We start from the raw sequence: 19,452 nt of genomic DNA on the forward strand, positions 1-19,452 counted from the left end.
ACTTTTTAAAATCCATTAATGGGATGTGGGCATCGCTGGCTAGACCAGCATTTATTGCCCATCCCTAATTGCCCTTGAGAAAGTGATGGTGGTGAGCTGCCTTCTTGAATCGCTGCAGTTCCTGTGGTGTAGGTACACCCACAGTGCTGTTAGGGAGGGAGTTCCATGATTCTGACCCAACAACAGTGAAGGAACGGCAATATATTTCCAAGTCAGGATAGTGAGTGGCTTGAAGGGGAACTTGCAGGTGGTGGTGCTCCTATGTTCTGCTGCCCTTGTCCTTCTAGATATGGGTTGTGGGTTTGGAAAGTGCTGCCTTACGAGCCTTGGTGAGTTTCTGAGGTGCATCTTGTAGATGGTACACACTGCTGCCACTGTTCATCGGTGGTGGAGGGAATGAATGTTTGTGGAAGTGGTGCCAATCAAGCGGCCTGCTTTGTCCTGGATGGTGTCAAGCTTCAAGTGTTGTTGGAGCTGCACTCATCCCAGGCAAGTGGACGGTATTCCATCACACTCCTGACTTGTGCCTTGTAGATGGTGGACAGGCTTTGGCGAGTCAAGTGGTGAGTTACTCGCCGCAGGATTCCTAGCCTCTGACCTGTTTCTGTAGCCACAGTATTTATATGGCTAGTCCAGTTCAGCTTCTGGTCAATGGTAACCCCCAGGATATTGCCAGTGGGGGATTCAGTGATGGTAATGCCATTGAATGTCAAGCGGTGATGGTTAGATTCTCTCTTGTTGGAGATAGTCATTGCCTGGCACCTGTTACTTGCCACTTGTCAGCCCAAGCCTGGATATTGTCCAGGTCTTGCTGCATTTGGACATGGACTGCTTCAGTATCTGAGGAGTCACGAATGGTGCTGAACATTGCACTATCATCAGCGAGCATCCCCACTTCTGATCTTATGATGGAAGGAAGGTCATTGATGAAGCAGCTGAAGATGGTTTGGCCTAGGACTTAAAACTTCCCCTCTCACCAAACTCCAAGTCTTCACTCAATTACTTCAGCTGCGCTCCACTTTTGATTTTGTTTTTCTTAACACTGTTGCTTTCATGGTATATTTCTGGTACTAAGCCACAAATTAACAGATTTATTGACCTTGATAGGGGGATGGGCAGGGTGGGTGGAAGATGCAAGTATGGGGAACGTATCTCCGTAGCTCACATCTGAGCAAGTGGAGGAAGGTGATGTAGTGATATTGTTGCTAGACTAGTAATCCGGAGACCCAGGGTAATGCTCTGGAGCCCAGGTTTGAAGCCCACCACAGCAGATGGTGAAATTTGAATTCAATAAAAACCTGGAGTTAAAAGTCTAATGATGACCATTATTGCTGGTAATTGTAAAAACCTATCTGGATCACTAATGTCCTTGCGGGAAGGAAATCTGCTGTCCTTGCCTGGTCTGGCCTACATGTGACGCCAGGCCCACAGCAATGTGGTTGACTCCCAAATGCCCTCTGAAATGGCCTCAACAAGCCATACCATTGTATCAATCCACTAAAAAGTCTAAAATGAACACGGCATCCATCTAGGCACCCTGTTGACCCTGCAAAGTCCTCCTTACTAACATCTGGGGGCTAGTGCCAAAATTGGGGGTTAGGGGCGTAGACCCTGAGATTAAAATCAATTAAGATCACAAACCAATCAACTGCCGGAAATATTCATACTTTTTTTTATTCGTTCATGGGATGTGGGTGTCACTGACTGGGCCAGCATTTATTGCCCATCCCTAATTACCCATTGAACTGAGTGGCTTGCTCGGCCATTTCAGAGGGCATTTAAGAGTCAACCACACTGCTGTGGGTCTAGAGTCACATGGAAGCCACACCAGGTAAGGATGGCAGATTTCCTTCTCAAAGGACATTAGTGAATCAGATGGGTTTTTGCAACAACCTGCAATGGTTTCATGGTCATCATTAGATTTTTAATTCAGAGCAAATTGATATAGGGAGTGACAAGGTATTGAAGGTGTTGGCAGGCTTAAAAGTGGACAAATCTTAAGGTCCGGATGGCTGCTGAGGGAGGCAATGGAGGAGATCGCAAGGGGGTCTGACCCAAATTTTTAATTCCTCTCTGGCCACGGGGGAAGTGCCAGAGGACTGGAGAACAGCTAATGTGGTTCCGCTATTTAAGAAGGGCTGGAAAGGTAAGCCAGGGAACTACAGACCAGTGAGTCTCACGTCAGTGGTAGGGAAACTATTGGAGAAAATTCTGAAGGAGAGAATCTATCTCCACTTGGAGAGGCAAGGTTTGATCAGGGATAGTCAACATCGTTTTGTCGGAGGATGGTCATGCCTAACAAATTTGATTGAATTTTTTGAGGAGGTGACCAGTTGTGTAGAGGAGGGTAGTGCAGATGATGTAGTTTATAAGGATTTCAGCAAAGCCTTTGACAAGGTCCCACATGGGAGACTTATAAAGAAGGCAAGTGCACATGGGATACAGGATAATTTGATAAGGTGGATTCAAAATTGGCTTAGTTGTAGGAGGCAGAGGGTGATGACAGAAGGCTGCTTTAGTGACCGGAAGCCTGTGTCCAGTGGCGTAATGCAGGGATCTGTGCTGGGTCCCCTATTATTCATCATTTATATAAACGACATAGATGACTTTGTGGGGGGGTAGGATTAGTAAGTTTGCGGATGACACAAAGATTGGCCGAGTGGTTAACAGTGAGATTGAGTGTCTCGGGCTACAGGAAGATATAGACGGGATGATCAAATGGGCAGATAAGTGGCAGATGGAATTTAACCCCGGAAAGTGAGAGGTGATACACTTTGGAAAGATTAATTTGACAAGGAAGTATTCAATGAACGGCATGACACTAGGAAGTTCTGAGGGACAAAGGGACCTTGGCGTGTGTGTCCATAGGTCTCTGAAGGTGGAGGGACATGTTAGTGGGGTGGTGAAAGAGGCATTTGGGACACTTGTTTTTATCAATCGAAGCCTAGATTACAAAAGTAGAGAGGTCATGTTGGAATTGTATAGAACCTTGGTGAGGCCACAGCTGGAGTACTGTGTGTAGTTCTGGTTGCCACATTATAGGAAGGATGTGATTGCACTGGATGGCGTGCAGAGAAGATTCACCAGGATATTGCCTGAGATGAAACATTTAAGTTATGAAGAGAGGTTGGATCGATTTGGGTTGTTTTCATCGGAGCAGAGAAGACTGAGGGGTGACCTGATCGAGGTGTACAAGATTTTGAGGGGCATAGACAGGGAGCAGCTGTTCCCCTTAGTTGAAGGGTCAGTCACGAGAGGTCACAAGTTCAAAATGAGGGGCAAGAGGTTTAGGGGAGATGTGATGAAAAACCCTTTTACCCAGAGGGTGGTGACGGTCTGGAATGTGTTGCCTGGGAGGCTGGTGGGGGTGGGTTGCCTCACATCCTTTAAAAAATACCTGGATGAGCACTTGGCACGTCATAACATTCAAGGCGATAGGCCAGGTGCTGGTAAATTGGATTAGGTAGGTAGGTCAGGTGTTTCTCACGTGTCGGTGCAGACTCAATGGGCAAAAGGGCCTCTTCTGCACTGAGAGATTCTGTGATTTTTTTTTACTGAATTCAAATTTCATCTTCTGCCATGGTGGGATTTGAGCTTTACCCTGGGTCACTAGTGCAGTGACAATAACACTACACCATCACCTCCCCATACTCTCAGAAATATACCTTACAATGTCACAGACACCACCTTCAGCATCCCTGGTTATGTCCTGTCCCACTGGCAGTACAGACCCAGCAGAGGTGGCGGCAAAGTGGTATACAGTCAGGAGGGAATTTCCTGGAGGATTCTCAACATTGACTCCATGATGTCACATAGCATCAGGTCAAACATGGGCAAGGAAACCTCCTGCTGATTATCACGTACTGTGCCCACCCTGCCCCGCCCCCTCTCCCCTCAGCTGATGAATCAGAAGTCCTCCATGTTGAACACCACTTAGAGGAAGCACTGAGGTGGCAAGAGCGAAGAATGTACTCTGACCATCATCGAGAGTGGCTCGGTAGCACTACTACAGGCCAAGCTGTCCAAGTCCTAAAGGACATATCTGTCTGTCTACGGCAGGTGGTGAAGGAGCCAACAAGGGGGAATAACATACTTGACCTCATCCTCACCAACTCCTCCTCCCCTCCTCTCTTTTCTCTCCCCCTCTTTCACTCTCCATCCTTCTTCCCCACTCTCTCCTATTTCCCCTCCATATCTCGTTCCCGTCCCCCCTCCCCTCTTTTGCCCTCCTGCTCCCAGAACTGGAGATCTCAGTTTACAAGACCCGCCAGAAACCGCAAGTGACACTTTCCAGCTGGCCCTGCTGCACTTCTGAAGCTGGCATGGGAGCAGCGAGGACTGTGGCAGTGAGGTACGTATTGGGGTCGTTGGGTGGGGGTATTGAGAAAGATGGAGGAGAGTCAAGAGAGGTTGGGGGAGGTCGAGAGAGGCTGGGGAATCAGGAGAGTTCAGGTGGGCCCGCAGTTAGGTGCCATTGATTGGCCCTGGGGCATCAGCGAGGCCTGGAGCATCAGCAAGGCCTGAAGCATTGGCAAGGCCTGGGGGATCAGCATGACCTGGAATTTGCTGGCAATGACAGGTCCCAAGGCCCGGAGACTGGAAGGAGAGAGGGCCAGGGAGTGGGCCTCTCTCCCTGAGAGAGACATCTCCAAGAGTTTGGAGACTGGACAGGGAGGAAGAGAGAGTCTGGAGGCTCGAGGGTGGCGTTTGGAGATTTGAGTGAGGGGGAATTTTTGGAGACTGGGGGGAGACTTTGGAGAGTGCAAGTTTGGAAACTGGAGGGAAAGAGGGGGAGATAGTCAAGACTAAAGGGAGAGAGAGGAAAGTTTGAAGACTGGAGGGAGGGGGAGAGTTTGGAAAGTGGAGGGAGAAAGGAGTGAGTTTGGAGACCGGAGGTAGAGGAGGGAAGACTTTGGAGACTGAAGTGAGGGGGGGAGAAAGTCGAGACTGGAGGGACAGAGGGGGGAATTCAGACCCTGTGACTGCAGGCAGTGGGTGGTAGGGGGTCTGGGGGTTGGGGGAGAGTTACGACCCTGAGACTGTGGGGAGAGAGAATGTTTAGACCCTGACACTTTGGGTGTAGGGGAGTAGACCTTGAGACTAAAATCAATTAAGATCTGATGGGGATCTGGTGGGTACTCATAAGCATCTACCATATAGTGGAAAGATCTTTTGGATTAAATGAAAAAGCTGAATAAATTCAGATCTCATTTAAGTAATTAATTTCCTTGTATTTTCCAATGCAGGTTGCTGAACGCATTGGATCGCTTTGAGCACACTGGATAGCTTTGCGTGCCTTTTTTCATTTGATGTCAAAGATGGCAAAACCCTACTGACTGAGATCAAACTCATTCCAAGTTACAACATCTGATGTCAAGTGATTGCTGGTCATTTTTGGGCACACTGAATGCAAAAATTATGTCAACATTTTCAAGTGGCAGTGAACTATGAGGTCTAACTCTGCGCTCGTATGAGCTCATGTCTGCCGGCATCCATGTCTGTGTGCAAATGTCAACAGCACCCCAATATTAGTACCTACCATCCCATCTCCATGTTTCTGAGCAGAGAATGTCACCGATATATTTCTGTCCTGGCGTTTCCAGCTATATTTTTAAAAGTTTGCGACCTAGGAGTTGTGTGTCTTTTCCCCACATGGCTGCCGTGGTCATGGGAGGAAGCAGCGCAGGGTCCTAAGTTCTGGCTTGCATCATGTGACATAAACCATTTGCAAGCTCCCAGATGTGATGTGAAGTAACAATGGCATTATTGTGACAGGTTTCCGTGTGCATATGCAAGACTACAGGGATGAAAATGTGCAGCCGTGAAAGAGGCTAAGAGTGAGCATGGAAAGCAGTTGATGTGTGCTCTTCATTATGTACAATTTGGAACCTTAAAGCTACATAGTATGTCTGGCTTTTCAGGAACACAAACGGCAGGGCTGGGCAACAGAGAAAAATTGGAGGATTGAGACGGAAGCATGTTCTAGAGCGATGCATAGGTATCAGAATATGGTGCTCGTGAAATGTTCGAAGTCAATTGAAAGGTCAGGCAAACTGCAGTCCCACATCCTTCACTGGGACCAATGGATGACTGTGTCCTGAGGAAGTATATGGCGCCTTGAGGTGCCTTGTCATAATGCTGGCATACTGCCACGAGTGCACTGAGGATTGCACTGCTTGCTCCTGCCTCTTGTAGGCTGCCATAGCCAGTGGAACGTTGGCAAAATGCTAGCAGGGGCTGCACCATCTGAGTTGTGCTCACGAAATGCCCTGTTGTAGATACGATCTACATAGATATGTAGAAGGCCACATGCTCCCGAGGCCACCCAAGCTTCCTAGGATGAGAACATAGTGATGCAAGAGTGTAAGTACTCATTCAGACATTGAAGTGGATCGTTGAGATGAGGAGGAGAGCAATGAAGGTGGTAAGATGGACCAAACATCTCCATGCACAGGCACAGGCCAATGAGGGTCATCATAGCTCATTGTCATCATCTCTTGGAACTTGATGGCTATTGCATTTCATGTGCATGCCTGCCTTGTCTGGCCACTACAATGGCCTCTTCCCCTGCTCCCTCAGCCTCTGTGCCCTCAGCTTTTGACGTCCTCATCATCGGAGGAACTATGCAGCTCCTCCATCATGGCATCTGGCAAGACATTCCCCTTTGCAGGGTCAGGTTGTGTAGGTGTAGCAAACCACAATGAGGCATGAGACCCTCTGGGGAGTGTGTTGGAGAGCGCCGTTTCCAGACCTATCCAGGCATCGGAATCATATCTTCAAGATGCCAATGGTTAGCTCTATTAATGAGCGTGTTGAGGCATGAGCAGCATTATACCTTTCCTCGGAGACACTTTCAGGCTGCCAGACAGGCGTCATCAGCCACAGCTTTAGCAGGTAGCCTTTGTTCCTGAGAAGCCAAATCTGGATATGCTGAGCTCCCTGGAAGATCTGCAGGAACTGTGATTGACTCAAGATGTACGAGTTGTGGCAGCTTCCTGGGTATCTGGCACATACCTACACAATGCACATTGCACCAGCTGCACATTGAGAGAGTTGATGCTTGTTGATAAATCTTAAAGCCACATGAGTGCAGTCAATGGCACCTTGTACCTGTGGGAATCCAGAAATAGCAGCAAAGTCCAGTGCTCTCGCAGCCTGACCAGCTTCATCTCCAGTGAACTTCACATAGTGGTGTGCCTTGGTAAATCGGGTGTCTATCATCTCCTGTATGCACTTGTGTGTAGAAGCTTGAGAGCTCCTGTAGAGGTCCCCAGTGGAGCCCTGGAAGGAGTCACCCACAAAGAAGTTCACAGTGGTGGTAACTTTAAGAGCCATAGGCAACGGATGGCCTCCCAGTCTCTGTAGCATCAACTACTCCTGGAGAATGTGGCAGATGTGAGCCACCAGGTCCCTAGGGATGCAGAGGCCTCGATGGTACTGTTTCTTTCTCATCTCAAGGTACGAGAAGCATCTTCTGTACACCCTTGGTCTGGCCATATGCCTTCACTCAATGTCTCTGTGAGCCTCAGCTTCTGGGATCTGAAGAGGCCCCACTGCCTCTTGCTCATCAAGGTGAGCCGCTTCCCTTTGCCCAGCATGGCCCCAACGTGCCCTTTTTCTCTGCTTTTGCTGCTGCCTGTTTGCCAGGATGAATGCCACATTAGTTAATCCTTCTTTCCAATGTAAACATCACTGCAGGAACATTGGACAGAGACATAAATGAACATTGCAAAGGTCATCTTCCTGCCGCTGACTAGGGAGTGAATGTGGCGCCAATGGGTTACTTCAATTCTAGCAACGTTTACTTCAACTCCTCTCTTCCTCTTTATATGCTTATAAAAGCTCTTACAATGTGTTTTTATATTTCTGGCTAGTTTAATGTCATATTCTATTTTTTCCCTTTTTATCAACTTTTTAGTGTTCCTCTGCTGGTTTCTAAAACACTCCTAATCCTCAGACTTGCTACTGTTTTTTGCAACATCATAAGTCTCTTCTTTTAATCTAATACTATCCTTAACTTCCCGAGTGAGCCACGGATGGGTTGTGTTTTAGTTTTTCAACGGAATGTATTTTTGTTGAAGATTCTGAATTGTTTCTTTAAATGTTTCCTACTGTTCAGTTACCTCCATACCTTTTAGTCTCTTTATCCAATTAACCATAGCCAGTTCTCCCCTCAGACCTATGTAATTGGCTTTGTTCAAGTTTAAGATTTTTGTTTGTGATTGGAATATGTCACTTTCAAAACATGGAATTCAATAGTATTATGATCACTATTTCCCAGAGGATGTTTTACCATGGCACTACTGATTAACGCTGCTCATTACTAGGTCAAAAACAGCTTTATTGCTCCAAAAAACGGTCTCATAAACATTCTACAAACACATCTTCTAGACCACTCTCACCAATTTGATTGTCCGAGTCTCTATGAAGATTAAAGTCCCCCAGAATTATCACATTTCCTTTGTTACAAGCTCCAATAATTTCCTGTTTAATGCTCTTCCCAATGGTATAATTACTGTTAGGGGGCCAAAAACTACTCCCACCATTGTTTTCTGACTCTTAATATTACCTAATTTCCATGCTGATTCTACTTCATGACCTTCTGATGCCAAATCCTTTCTCACTATTGTCCTTATATCATCTTTTACTATCACCCCTCCTCCTTTGCCATTCTGTCTGTCTTTCCTAAATATTGTTTACTATTTATTTCCCATCCTTGATCACCTTGTAATTATGTCTCTGGAATGGCGATTAAATCTAAATCATTTATCTCTGTGCCAGCAGATTACCTATCTTATTGTAAATTCAAATAAAGAACATTTAATTTCAATTTTTTACTTCTATTCCCTGCAACGTCCTCATTTGCTGATGTACAAATTTGTTAAACTCCTTGTCCCTTCCTGACCCACTATGCTTGTCTTTACCCACATTGCTATACAGTTCTGATGTCTCGACCTTTCTCTTTGGATTTCTAAGTCTCCCTTCACCTCCACCCCCCTGTCAGTTTAAAGCCCTGTCCACAGCTCTAGTTACATGATTGGCCAGGACACTGGTTCCAGCCCGGTTCAAAGGGAGCACATCCGAAAGGAATAGCTCACTCTTCCCTGAGTGCTGATGCCAGTGCCCCATAAATCAAAGCCCCCTCTTCCTGCACTATTCTTTGAGTCATGCATTTAAATCCCTAATCTGCTTGACCCTATGCCAATTGGCACATGGCTCAGGTAACAATCCAGAGATGATCACCTCTCTGGTTCTGTGTTCTAATTTGGTTCCTAGCTCCTCAAATTCTCTGAGCAGAACATCATTCCTGGTTCCGCCTCCATAGTTGTGTCCCACATGGACTACGACAATTCGATCCCCCCCCCTCAAAACTTCTCCAGCTGCGAGGAAATGTCCTTAACCCTGGCATTGCGAGGCAACACAACCTTCGGAGTTCCTGGTAGCAGCTGCAGAGAACAGTATCTATCCCTAGGCTATACTGTCTCCTATCACTACCACATTCCTCTTCATTCTCCCGCTTGAACGGCATCCCTTAACATCTCAGTCTGCTCATCCACCTTGCAGTCCTTCTCACCCATCCACACATGCACCTCATACCTCTTAGACAAAGTCAGGAGCTAATGCTCCTCCATCATTACGTGCTGATTCCTTTGTTTGCCTGACTCACATTCACACCCTCCCGTCCCTGACAAATGACCAACTCTAAAGGTTATCGGGGGTAGATGGAAATGTGGAATTCAAAACACAAGCAGATCAGCCATGACCTTATTGAATGGTGGAGTAGGCTCGAGGGGCTGAATAGCCTGCTCCTGCTCCTATTTCTTATATTCTTATCATCTAATGTAAGGGGTGCAACTGCCTCCTGGAACTAAATGTCCAAGTAACTCTCCCCTTCCCTAATGCCCTGTAATGTCCGCAACTCAAACTTCCTAAGTTGTCTAAGTTACAGACACTTACTGCAGATATGGTTGTCCAGGATTGCAGTGCAATCCACAGATTCCCTCATGTTGCAGTCACGGCACAGCACCTGCCATTTCGGTCAAACCGTGTTTATTTAATTAGAAAATTAGTTAATAATTTACACAGATACAGTGATAGAAAGTTGCACTCACTTAGGTTGGAGACAAGGAACAAAACTCACCGATCACTGGAGGCTGAAGAAAAGTCAAAAAAGGAGCATCTCTTTGCCCCTCTGCAACAACTTACCACGTGAGCCAAATTCCCAACTACTCACTCAATCTACATACTCACTCTCTCTCTCTCCGCCACCCCCCTCTCAAAGCTGTAATGATCAACCTTTCCTCCCAAAGTGCTATGGCCAACCTACTCTCCCCACATCCTTCACCTCCTCCTCTATCTCCAGCTGCGATGGCTAACCTGGGTCCCCAAGGGCACCAGATGCAGCCTTGAACCGCTGCCTGCTCCTCTCCCAGGCTGTCAATTTTGCCGGTTTGAAGGTGGGAAATGAATAGCAAAAAAATGATAATGAGGTTCTGATTAAGCTTGACAGGACCTCTGTTTTCAAGACCTTGTAAACTTGCTCTGCACCCTTCCCAACTCCCCGTAATTTTGGGGCCATTATATTCAAATTCACAATTTGTCATGTTTGAATTTCAACTTATAAAAGTCAATGCAATGCTGGAACCCAACAGTACAGTACCTATCTTAATTCAGGTGAAAAGATATAAAACAGAAATGACAATAATATGAAGCAGTATGAAGCACTATCTATATCACAAAAGCATTGCTCAAAGTTTCATTCTGTCCTCAAAAATATCCTGTCCTCTACAAGGTTTACTGGATAGTAATCTGTAGCAAGAAATCTGAATGTTTTGTTCTCTCCTTAGCTTAGCATCCTTAAGGAAAACTGTAGCTTGTCTATTGCTGCCACTGATAAAATTTAGCATATATTCAGATAGTCAGTTATATGGTTATAAAATGAGAAAAGTTAACAAATTGCCCATTAAACAATCCCAGCTTTTAGCTTGATGTGTGTCATAACAAGTGCCTTAAATAAGGTCCTTCAGTACATCTCGAAATTTACCTCTTGAGGAGTCTTCGAAGCAAAAATAGCTGCAGAACCTCCTTTCTCTACATCAGGGTAGTCAGGAAACTTCCCAGTTGTGTTTCTGGTTGAAGAGTAAAACCACACTTAATAAAAAGCAGCAATAATTCTCCAAATTAGCCAAGGAATAATACAGTGAAGTATGCTAAAGGCTAAAAATTGGATTGCACTGTTGTTCTAGCAATTAACATCACCGACCCCCCCCAGTGCCAGTTCTGACTGACGTAAGCAGCAAGCAAATTTGGTGTTGCCACTTCATTAAAAGATAGCAGCATTGGGCCAAGTGGCTCCTGAGCTGCTGGTTGCCTCTGCACTTAGTACAGAGCATAGCAGTATTATGCTGATGTCACGGTATCAGAGAGTCATTACGGCACAAAGGAAGACCATTCAGTCCATTTAGTCCATGCTGGCTCTCTGTTAAACAATCTAGTCAGTCTCAATGCCCTGCTTTATCTCCATAACAATATATGTTTATTTTCCCAAAGTTCCCATTTAATTTCCTTTCAAAATCATTGATCATATCTGCTTTAGGAGATATTAGGAGAGCAAAGAGGGGATATGAGAAAGCTCTGGCTGGTAAAAGTAGGGAAAGTCCCAAGATATTCTATAAGTATATCAATGGGAAGAGGATAACCAGGTAGGGTTAAAGAGTAGGGCCAATAAGGGACCAACGGGGCAATCTATGGGTGGAGCCAGAGGACATCACTAGAGTGTTGAATGAATACTTCACGTCCGTCTTCACCCAAGAGAATGAGGATGAAGGTATCAAACTCAGGGAGACTACGAGGTTCTTAAGCAAATTGATATTGGGAGTGACAAGGTATTGGAGGTGTTGGCAGGCTTAAAAGTGGACAAATCTCCAGGTCCAGATGATTTGTGTCCCAGACTGCTGAGGGAGGCAAGGGAGGAGATCATAGGGGCTCTGACCCGAATTTTTAATTCCTCTCTGGCCACGGGGGAGAAGCCAGAGGACTGGAGAACAGCTAATGTGGTTCCGCTATTTAAGAAGGGTTGCAGAGATAAGCCAGGGAACTACAGGCCAGTGAGTGTCATGTCAGTGGTGGGGAAACTATTGGAGAAAATTCTGAAGGAGAGTATCTATCTCCACTTGGAGAGGCAATATTTGATCAGGGATCGTCAGCGTGGCTTTGTCAAAGGGAGGTCATGCCTAACAAATTTGATTGAATTTTTTGAGGAGGTGACCAGGTGTGTAGATGAGGGTAGTGCAGTTGATGTAGTTTATATGGATTTCAGCAAAGCCTTTGACAAGGTCCCACATGGGAGACTTATAAAGAAGGCAAAGGCACATGGGATACAGGGTAATTTGATAAGGTGAATTCAAAATTGGCTTCGTTGTAGGAGGCAGAGGGTGATGACAGAAGGATGCTTTAGTGACCGGAAGCCCGTATCCAGTGGCGTACCACAGGGATCTGTGCTCGGTCCCCTATTATTTGTCCTTTATATAAACAACATAGATGACTATGTGGGGGGTAGGATTAGTAAGTTTGCAGATGACACAAAGATTGACCGGGTGGTTAACAGTGAGGTTGAGTGTCTTGGGCTACAGGAAGACATAGACGGGATGGTCAAATGGGCAGATAAGTGGTAGATGGAATTTAACCCTGAAAAGTGAGGTGATACACTTTGGAAGGAGTAATTTGACAAGGAAGTATTCAATGAATGGCATGACACTAGGATGTTCTGAGGAACAAAGGGACCTTGGCGTGTGTGTCCATAGATCTCTGAAGGCGGAGGGACATGTTAGTGGGGTGGTGAAAAAGGCATATGGGACACTTGCCATTATCAATTGAGGTATAGATTACAAAAGTAGGGAGGTCATGTTGGAGTTGTATAGAACCTTGGTGAGGCCACAGCTGGAGTACTGTGTGCAGTTCCGGTCGCCACATTATAGGAAGGATGTGATTGCACTGGAGAGGGTGCAGAGGAGATTCACCAGGATGTTGCCTGGGATGAAACATTTAAGTTATGAAGAGAGGTTGGATAGACTTGGGTTGTTTTCGTTGCAGCAGAGAAGACTGAGGGGTGACCTGATCGAGGTGTACAAGATTATGAGGGGCATGGACAGGGTGGATAGGGAGCAGCTCTTCCCCTTAGTTGAAGGGTCAGTCACGAGGGGTCACAAGTTCAAGATGAGGGGCAGGAGGTTTAGGGGGGGATGTGAGGAAAGACATTTTTACCCAAAGGGTGGTGACGGTCTGGAATGCACTGCCTGGGAGGGTGGTGAAGGCGGGTTGCCTCATATCCTTTAAAAAATACCTGGATGAGCACTTGGCACATCTTAACATTCAAGGCTATGGGCCAAGTGCTCGTAAATGAGATTAGGTAGGTAGGTCAGGTGTTTCTCATGTGTCAGTGCAGACTCGATGCAGGCTCTTCTGCACTGTGATTCTTTCACCACTCTTGTAGGCAGCAAGTTCCAGGTGATTGCCACTCAATGCATAAAAAAAACTTCCTCACATCCCCTCTGCATCTCTTGCCCAAAACCTTAAATCTATGTCTCTTAGTCCATGCAGATCAGATAATGGGAAAGCTTTCCTTTGTTTACCTTATTTAAACCTGTAATTTACTTGTATACCTATATCAACCTCAACCTCCTTTGCTCCATGGAGAACAACCACAGCTTCTCCAATCTAACCTTGAAACTAAATTTCCTCATCCCTGGAACTATTCTGGTAAATCTCCTTTGTACCCTCTCAATAACTCTCACAACCTTCCAAAAATATGGTGACAAGAACTGGATGCAATGCTCTAGTTATAGCCCAACCAGAGCTTCATAAATGTTCAGCATAACTTCCCTGCTTCTGTACTCAATAACGCTATTTATGAAGCCCAAGATCCCAAATGCTAATTATCAGTTACTTTCTCAACATATCCTGCCACCTTAAAGATATATGCATATGAATCCCCAGCAGCCTCTGTCCCTCACACTCTTTAGAATGGCGACGTTAGGACTATACTTCCTCTCCCTGTATGACCTGCCAAAGTGTGACATCTCACATTTCTCTATTAAATTCTATCTGTCACTTGTGTGCCCAATCTGCTAGCCTATCTAGTTCTGTTGCAGTCGACTGGTATCATCCTCTTTGCTTGCCACACCTCCAAGTTTGGTATCATCAGCAAATTTTGAAATTTGACTATAATCCAAAATCCAAGTCATTTATACATATCAAAAAAGCAGTAATTCTAGCACTGTCACAAAAGTATAATAATTCTCATAGCATTATTGTGATTTATTGTAAAAGTAGATTAATAATGGGGTTTGGATAGTTTGTGTGTATGTGGGGAGGGGGTGGTTTAACTGACAGCTGGTCTGGAGGCTTTGACTCATCAAAAGAAGCTAGGTTTGAAATGCCAAATACATAAACATGGCTGAAGTTTTAGAATGTGAGGTGAGGAGAATTTGCATTTTTAGATAAATCAGGGTAGTTTGAATTTCAAAGAGATGGTAGGTTGCTACACCTAGCCAGAGAAGCTAGGCCAAGCAGTGTGTTTATTTTCCCCAAAGGTTACTGGTAGTAGTGGCACCATGAATAGATTTATATTATGAGAAAGATAAAGTTCCAAAGGCTTTTGAGGTCTGTGAGGTAACAATGGAAAATGCATTAAAAGGGAGAAACATGTATAAAAGAGGCTGTGTGTCAGAGAGGAAGGCATTGTAAGATCTACCAGAAGTGTGAAAAGCCTCCAGTCGTTGTGCATTGAGCTGCTGTCTACAGAAACTGAAGCTGGGAAACGCCACTTTGAATTCTACTGTCCAGGGTATTATGCTGACTTGCCCGGATCTGTTTAAATCTATTTTTATTTTTACTGTTACCTTAATGGGGGTGTAACTGGAAGCCAGATTAATTACGGGTTTTAGGAGTTATTATAGTAGTAATTTGTAGACCTATGAAATCTTTTCTTTTGTTAATAAATGTTTAATTTAGTTTTGTAAAAAAATCTCCAGTCTTGGCGGACTTTTTACCACTGAATTCAGGGCGCACATCTCGAAATAAAATACAAATTGCAAAATCATTGTGACCACGTGATCAAGTTTCCCTTGTGGATTTGATCTGCCTGGCACACATTATCTTTTTTTTTTAATTCATTCATGGGGTGTGGGCTTTGCTGGCTGGGCCAGCATTTATTGCCCATTCCTAGTTGCCCTTGAGAAGGTAGTGGTGAGCTGCCTTCTTGAACTGCTGCAGTCCATGTGGTGTAGTCCTGTTAGGGAGGGAGTGCCAGGATTGTGACCCAGTGACAGTGAAATTCCTTCCATTCCGGTGATATATTTCCAAGTTAGGATGGTGAGCGACTTGGAGGAGAACTTCCAGGCGGTGGTGTACCCATCTATCTGCTGCCCTTGTCCTTCGAGATGGTAGTGGTTGTGGGTTTGGAAGGTGCTGTCGAAGGAGTCTTGGTGAAGTCCGACAGTGCATCTTGTAGATGGTACACACTGCTGCCATTGTTCGTCTGTGACAAGGGAGTAAATGCTTGTGGATGTGATGCCAATCAAGCAGTCTGCTTTGTCATGGATGGTGTCAAGCTTCTTGAGTGTTATTGGAGCTGCACTAATCCACCATCTAACTTGTGCCTTGTAGATGGTGGACAGGCTTTGGGGAGTCAGGAGAAGAGTTACTCGCCGCAGGACTCCTAGACACCGACCTGTTCTTGTAGCCACAGTATGTATATGGCTAGTTCAGTTCAGTTTCTGGTCAATGGTAACACCCAGGATGTTGATAGTAGGGCATTCAGTGATGGTAATGCCATTGAACATCAAGGAGCGATGGTTGGATTCTCTTTTGTTGGAGATGGTCATTGCCTGACACTTGTGTGGCGCGAATGTTACTCACGACTTGTCAGCACAAGCCTGGTCTTGCTGGATTTGTACATGGACTGCTTCAATATCTGAGGAGTTATGAATGGTGCTGAACATTGTGCAATCATCAGCAAACATCCCCATTTCTGACCTTATGGTGGAAGGAAGATCATTGATGAAGCAGCTGAAGATAGTTGGGCCTGGGACACTACCCTGAGGAACTCCTGCAGTGATGCCCTGGAGCTGAGATGACGGACCTCCAACAATCACAACCATCTTCCTTTGTGCTAGGTATGACTCCAACCAGTGGAGAGTTTTCCCCCTAATTTCCATTGATTCCAGTTTTACTAGGGCTCCTTCATGCCACACTCGGTCAAATGCTTCCTTGATGTCAAGGGCAGTCACTCTCACCTCACCTTGGGAGTTCAGCTCTTTTGTCCATGTTTGAACCAAGGCTGTAATGAGGTCAGGAGCTGAGTGGCCCTGGCGGAACCCAAGCTGAGTGTCAATGAGCAGGTTATTACTAAGCAAGTGCCACTTGATAGCATTGGTCATGGCTCCATCCATTACTTTACTGATGATCAAGAGTAGACTGATTTGTCCTGCTTTTTGGGTACAGGACATACCTGGGCAATTTTCCACATAGCCGGGTAGATGCCAGTGTTGTAGCTGTACTGGGACAGCTTGGCGAGGGGCATGGCAAGTTCTGGAACACAAGTCTTCAATGCTATTGCCAGAATATTCTCAGGGCCCATAGCCTTTGCAGTATCCTTCAGCTGTTTCCTGCTATCACGTGGAGTGAATCAAATTGACTGAAAACTGGCATCTGTGATGCTGGGGACCTCCGGAGGAGGCCGAGATGGATCATCCACTCGGCACTTCTGGCTGAAGATTGTTGCATATGTTTCAGCCTTATATTTTGCACTGATGTCTTGGGCTCCTCCATCATTGAGGGTGGGGATATTTGTGGAGCCTCCTCCTCCAGCGGGTTGTTTAATTGTCCACCACCATTCACGACTGGATGTGGCAGGACTGGAGAGCTTAGATCTGATCCGTTGGTTGTGGGATCGCTTAGCCCTGTCTTATCACTTGCTGCTTATGCTGTTTGGCACGCAAGTAGTCCTGTGTTATAGCTTTACCAGGTTGACAACTCATTTTTACGTATGCCTGGTGCTGCTCCTGGAATGCCCTCCTGCACTTTTTATTAAACCAGGGTTGATCCCCTGGCTTGATGCTTATGGTAGCACGGGGGATATGCCAGGCCATGAGGTTACAGATTGTGTTCGAGTACAATTCTGCTGCTGCTGATGGCCCACAGCGCCTCATGGATACCCAGTCTTAAGTTGCTAGATCTGTTCAAAATCTATCCCATTTAGCATGGTGGTAGTGCCACACATCATGGAAGATGGGATGTATGTCGGGAGATGCTTGTCAGGACCCCACGGAAGTCCTGCTGCACACACAGGTGTGGGAATTGCCCGGAAAGCTTAAACTTCAGATGGGCCAATTTCCGCTGCTCAGACCCACCATAAAAGTCTCCAACACTGAGCTCAGTGTCAGAGACTTGAGCCAGATACCTGGATACTTAGCCAGGAAATGTTACACTAGTTAATACCTTGTCTAACTCCAAAATCAACCAATGTAACTCAATTGACCTACTGTCACTCCTCTGAGCCGACCCGACTTCCATCCAATCACCCAACTAGCCCCCAACCCAACCTGACTACCCTCCCCACCCGAATTCTCCGGCAACCCAGCCTGACTACCCTTCTCACCCGACTACACCCCCAACCCAACTCGACCAGCCCCTGCACCTGATTTCCTAGTCAGGTGGCTGGGAAGCCACCCAACTACCCAAAACCCCAAGGGACTACCCCACCCTGATCACACGACTGGCCCCCAACTACCCGATTACCCATCTACATCATCAGCTCGCACCCCCCCGCGACCACTCAACCTCCACCCCAACTACCCAAATAACCCCCGACTCAACGACTGTCTACCAGCCTCACTGCTCGACAAACCCCTGACCACGCGACTACCCCACCAACCATCCTGCTACCTTGCTGATCACCCGACTAACCTCTCATCCACTCAACTAATCTCCTACCCCACTATCCCCCTTCCGTCCACCCGACTGTTCCTGATCAACCAACTACACCTCCAGACCACTCGTCTATTCCCCAGCCCGATATAAGTACCACCACATACCTACATCCCCGACCACCACCCCAACCAACTACCCACTCACCAAATCATCTATTCACTATTTCACTTATTTACTGAAAGACTTGGATCTTTAAAAATTTATCTGAATACAGCAGCCACTTTCATGAAAAGGGGGTGTGTCCTTCCTTCTTCCACCTTTTCCTGCGCCTGATTGTCTTCCCCTGGAAGCTGTGCTGATCCATCGATGTTTAAGCCAAGATCTGAAGTCCCAGCTGAAAAATTGCAAAAGGGCCAAGTCGTGGAAATCTTTGCAGGCAGCGTCAATGCACGCACCATCCAGCGCTCAAATTCACCTTTGAAAAGGAACAGTCAAAGGAACTCCCCTTCCTGACGTAGGAATTGAGAAATCTGCCAGCTGGTTCTCTACCATGGTCTATTGCAAGCCTATCTTCACTGGTCAATATACACATTGGGGTTCTTACAGTTCCACACGCCATAAGATTGGCCTTATTGGCAACCTTGTAAATGGGGCCCCGAGCCATTTGCTCACCATGCAAGCTTGATTTTTAAATGGGGTGCATCAAAGGCTTCCTGCAGGATAATGGCTACCCTGATCAGATCATTTTGTGCTGCATATCACGCAAACTCATGAATGGAATTAAGGCCGTCACTTTCAGCACTGAAAAGTGCCCAGTCTACCTCTGATTACCCTGGAGGGCAAGGTATCTCAAAAATTTGAGCAACAGGTGAAGCTAGCTGTTACTATGCAATGGCAACACGAGTGGTATTCGCCACTAACAGGATGCTGCCGTCAAGCTAAAAAGACGTCCTGCCTATCACACAAATGAGTAATGTGGTATATGAATTTCAGTGCCAGTGTGAAGCTAGGCCGTACTTCCCAACGACTGGCTGATCATATCAAACAGCATGTCCCAGCCGCTGTTCGCAATGGGCAAGGTACAGACCACACCCAACCAGCCGATGCTTGCAAAACTCAAAATACAGTGCCAATGTTAGATGTGATTCCGCGATTGGACATATGCTAAATAATCCTCAATGTGCTAAGAATTACGCTGACAGCCAATTTAAGATCGTCAGTTGGGCTCGCAGTGTGGCGCAATTGCATGTACTGGAAGCTACATCTATTAATACACAGGGCTCTGTTCTTTGGAGACAGAAATTACATGTATACACATTGAGCCTGTTTTAGCTAAACAAAATAAGTTACAGCCATTCGCTGAATCATTTCTCAGGGCAATGCCTTGACTACTCAAGGTCAAGCTGCCTGGTTTAAATTTCAACAATGCTTGGCTAACTATTGCCAGTCACCATCAGTGGTGCATTCCCCATGGCAACACCTCTACTAATCAGAGTCCACTTGCCAAACAATTGGCACTCT

General features: G+C 46.1%; 1 protein-coding gene across 1 annotated transcript in view; it reads right to left on the bottom strand.

The window, feature by feature from the left end:
• LOC144686962 (dynein regulatory complex protein 11-like) overlaps positions 1-19,452 on the bottom strand; it is a 378,502-nt gene that overhangs the window by 248,424 nt on the left and 110,626 nt on the right. Inside the window, exon 7 of the mRNA XM_078552808.1 lies at positions 11,045-11,129. Coding sequence (XP_078408934.1) covers positions 11,045-11,129 — 85 coding nt within the window. The remainder of the gene's footprint in view (positions 1-11,044; positions 11,130-19,452) is intronic.

This window comes from Cetorhinus maximus, chromosome 11 (genome assembly GCF_964194155.1).
Source record: "Cetorhinus maximus chromosome 11, sCetMax3.hap1.1, whole genome shotgun sequence".
Taxonomy (NCBI): domain Eukaryota; kingdom Metazoa; phylum Chordata; class Chondrichthyes; order Lamniformes; family Cetorhinidae; genus Cetorhinus; species Cetorhinus maximus.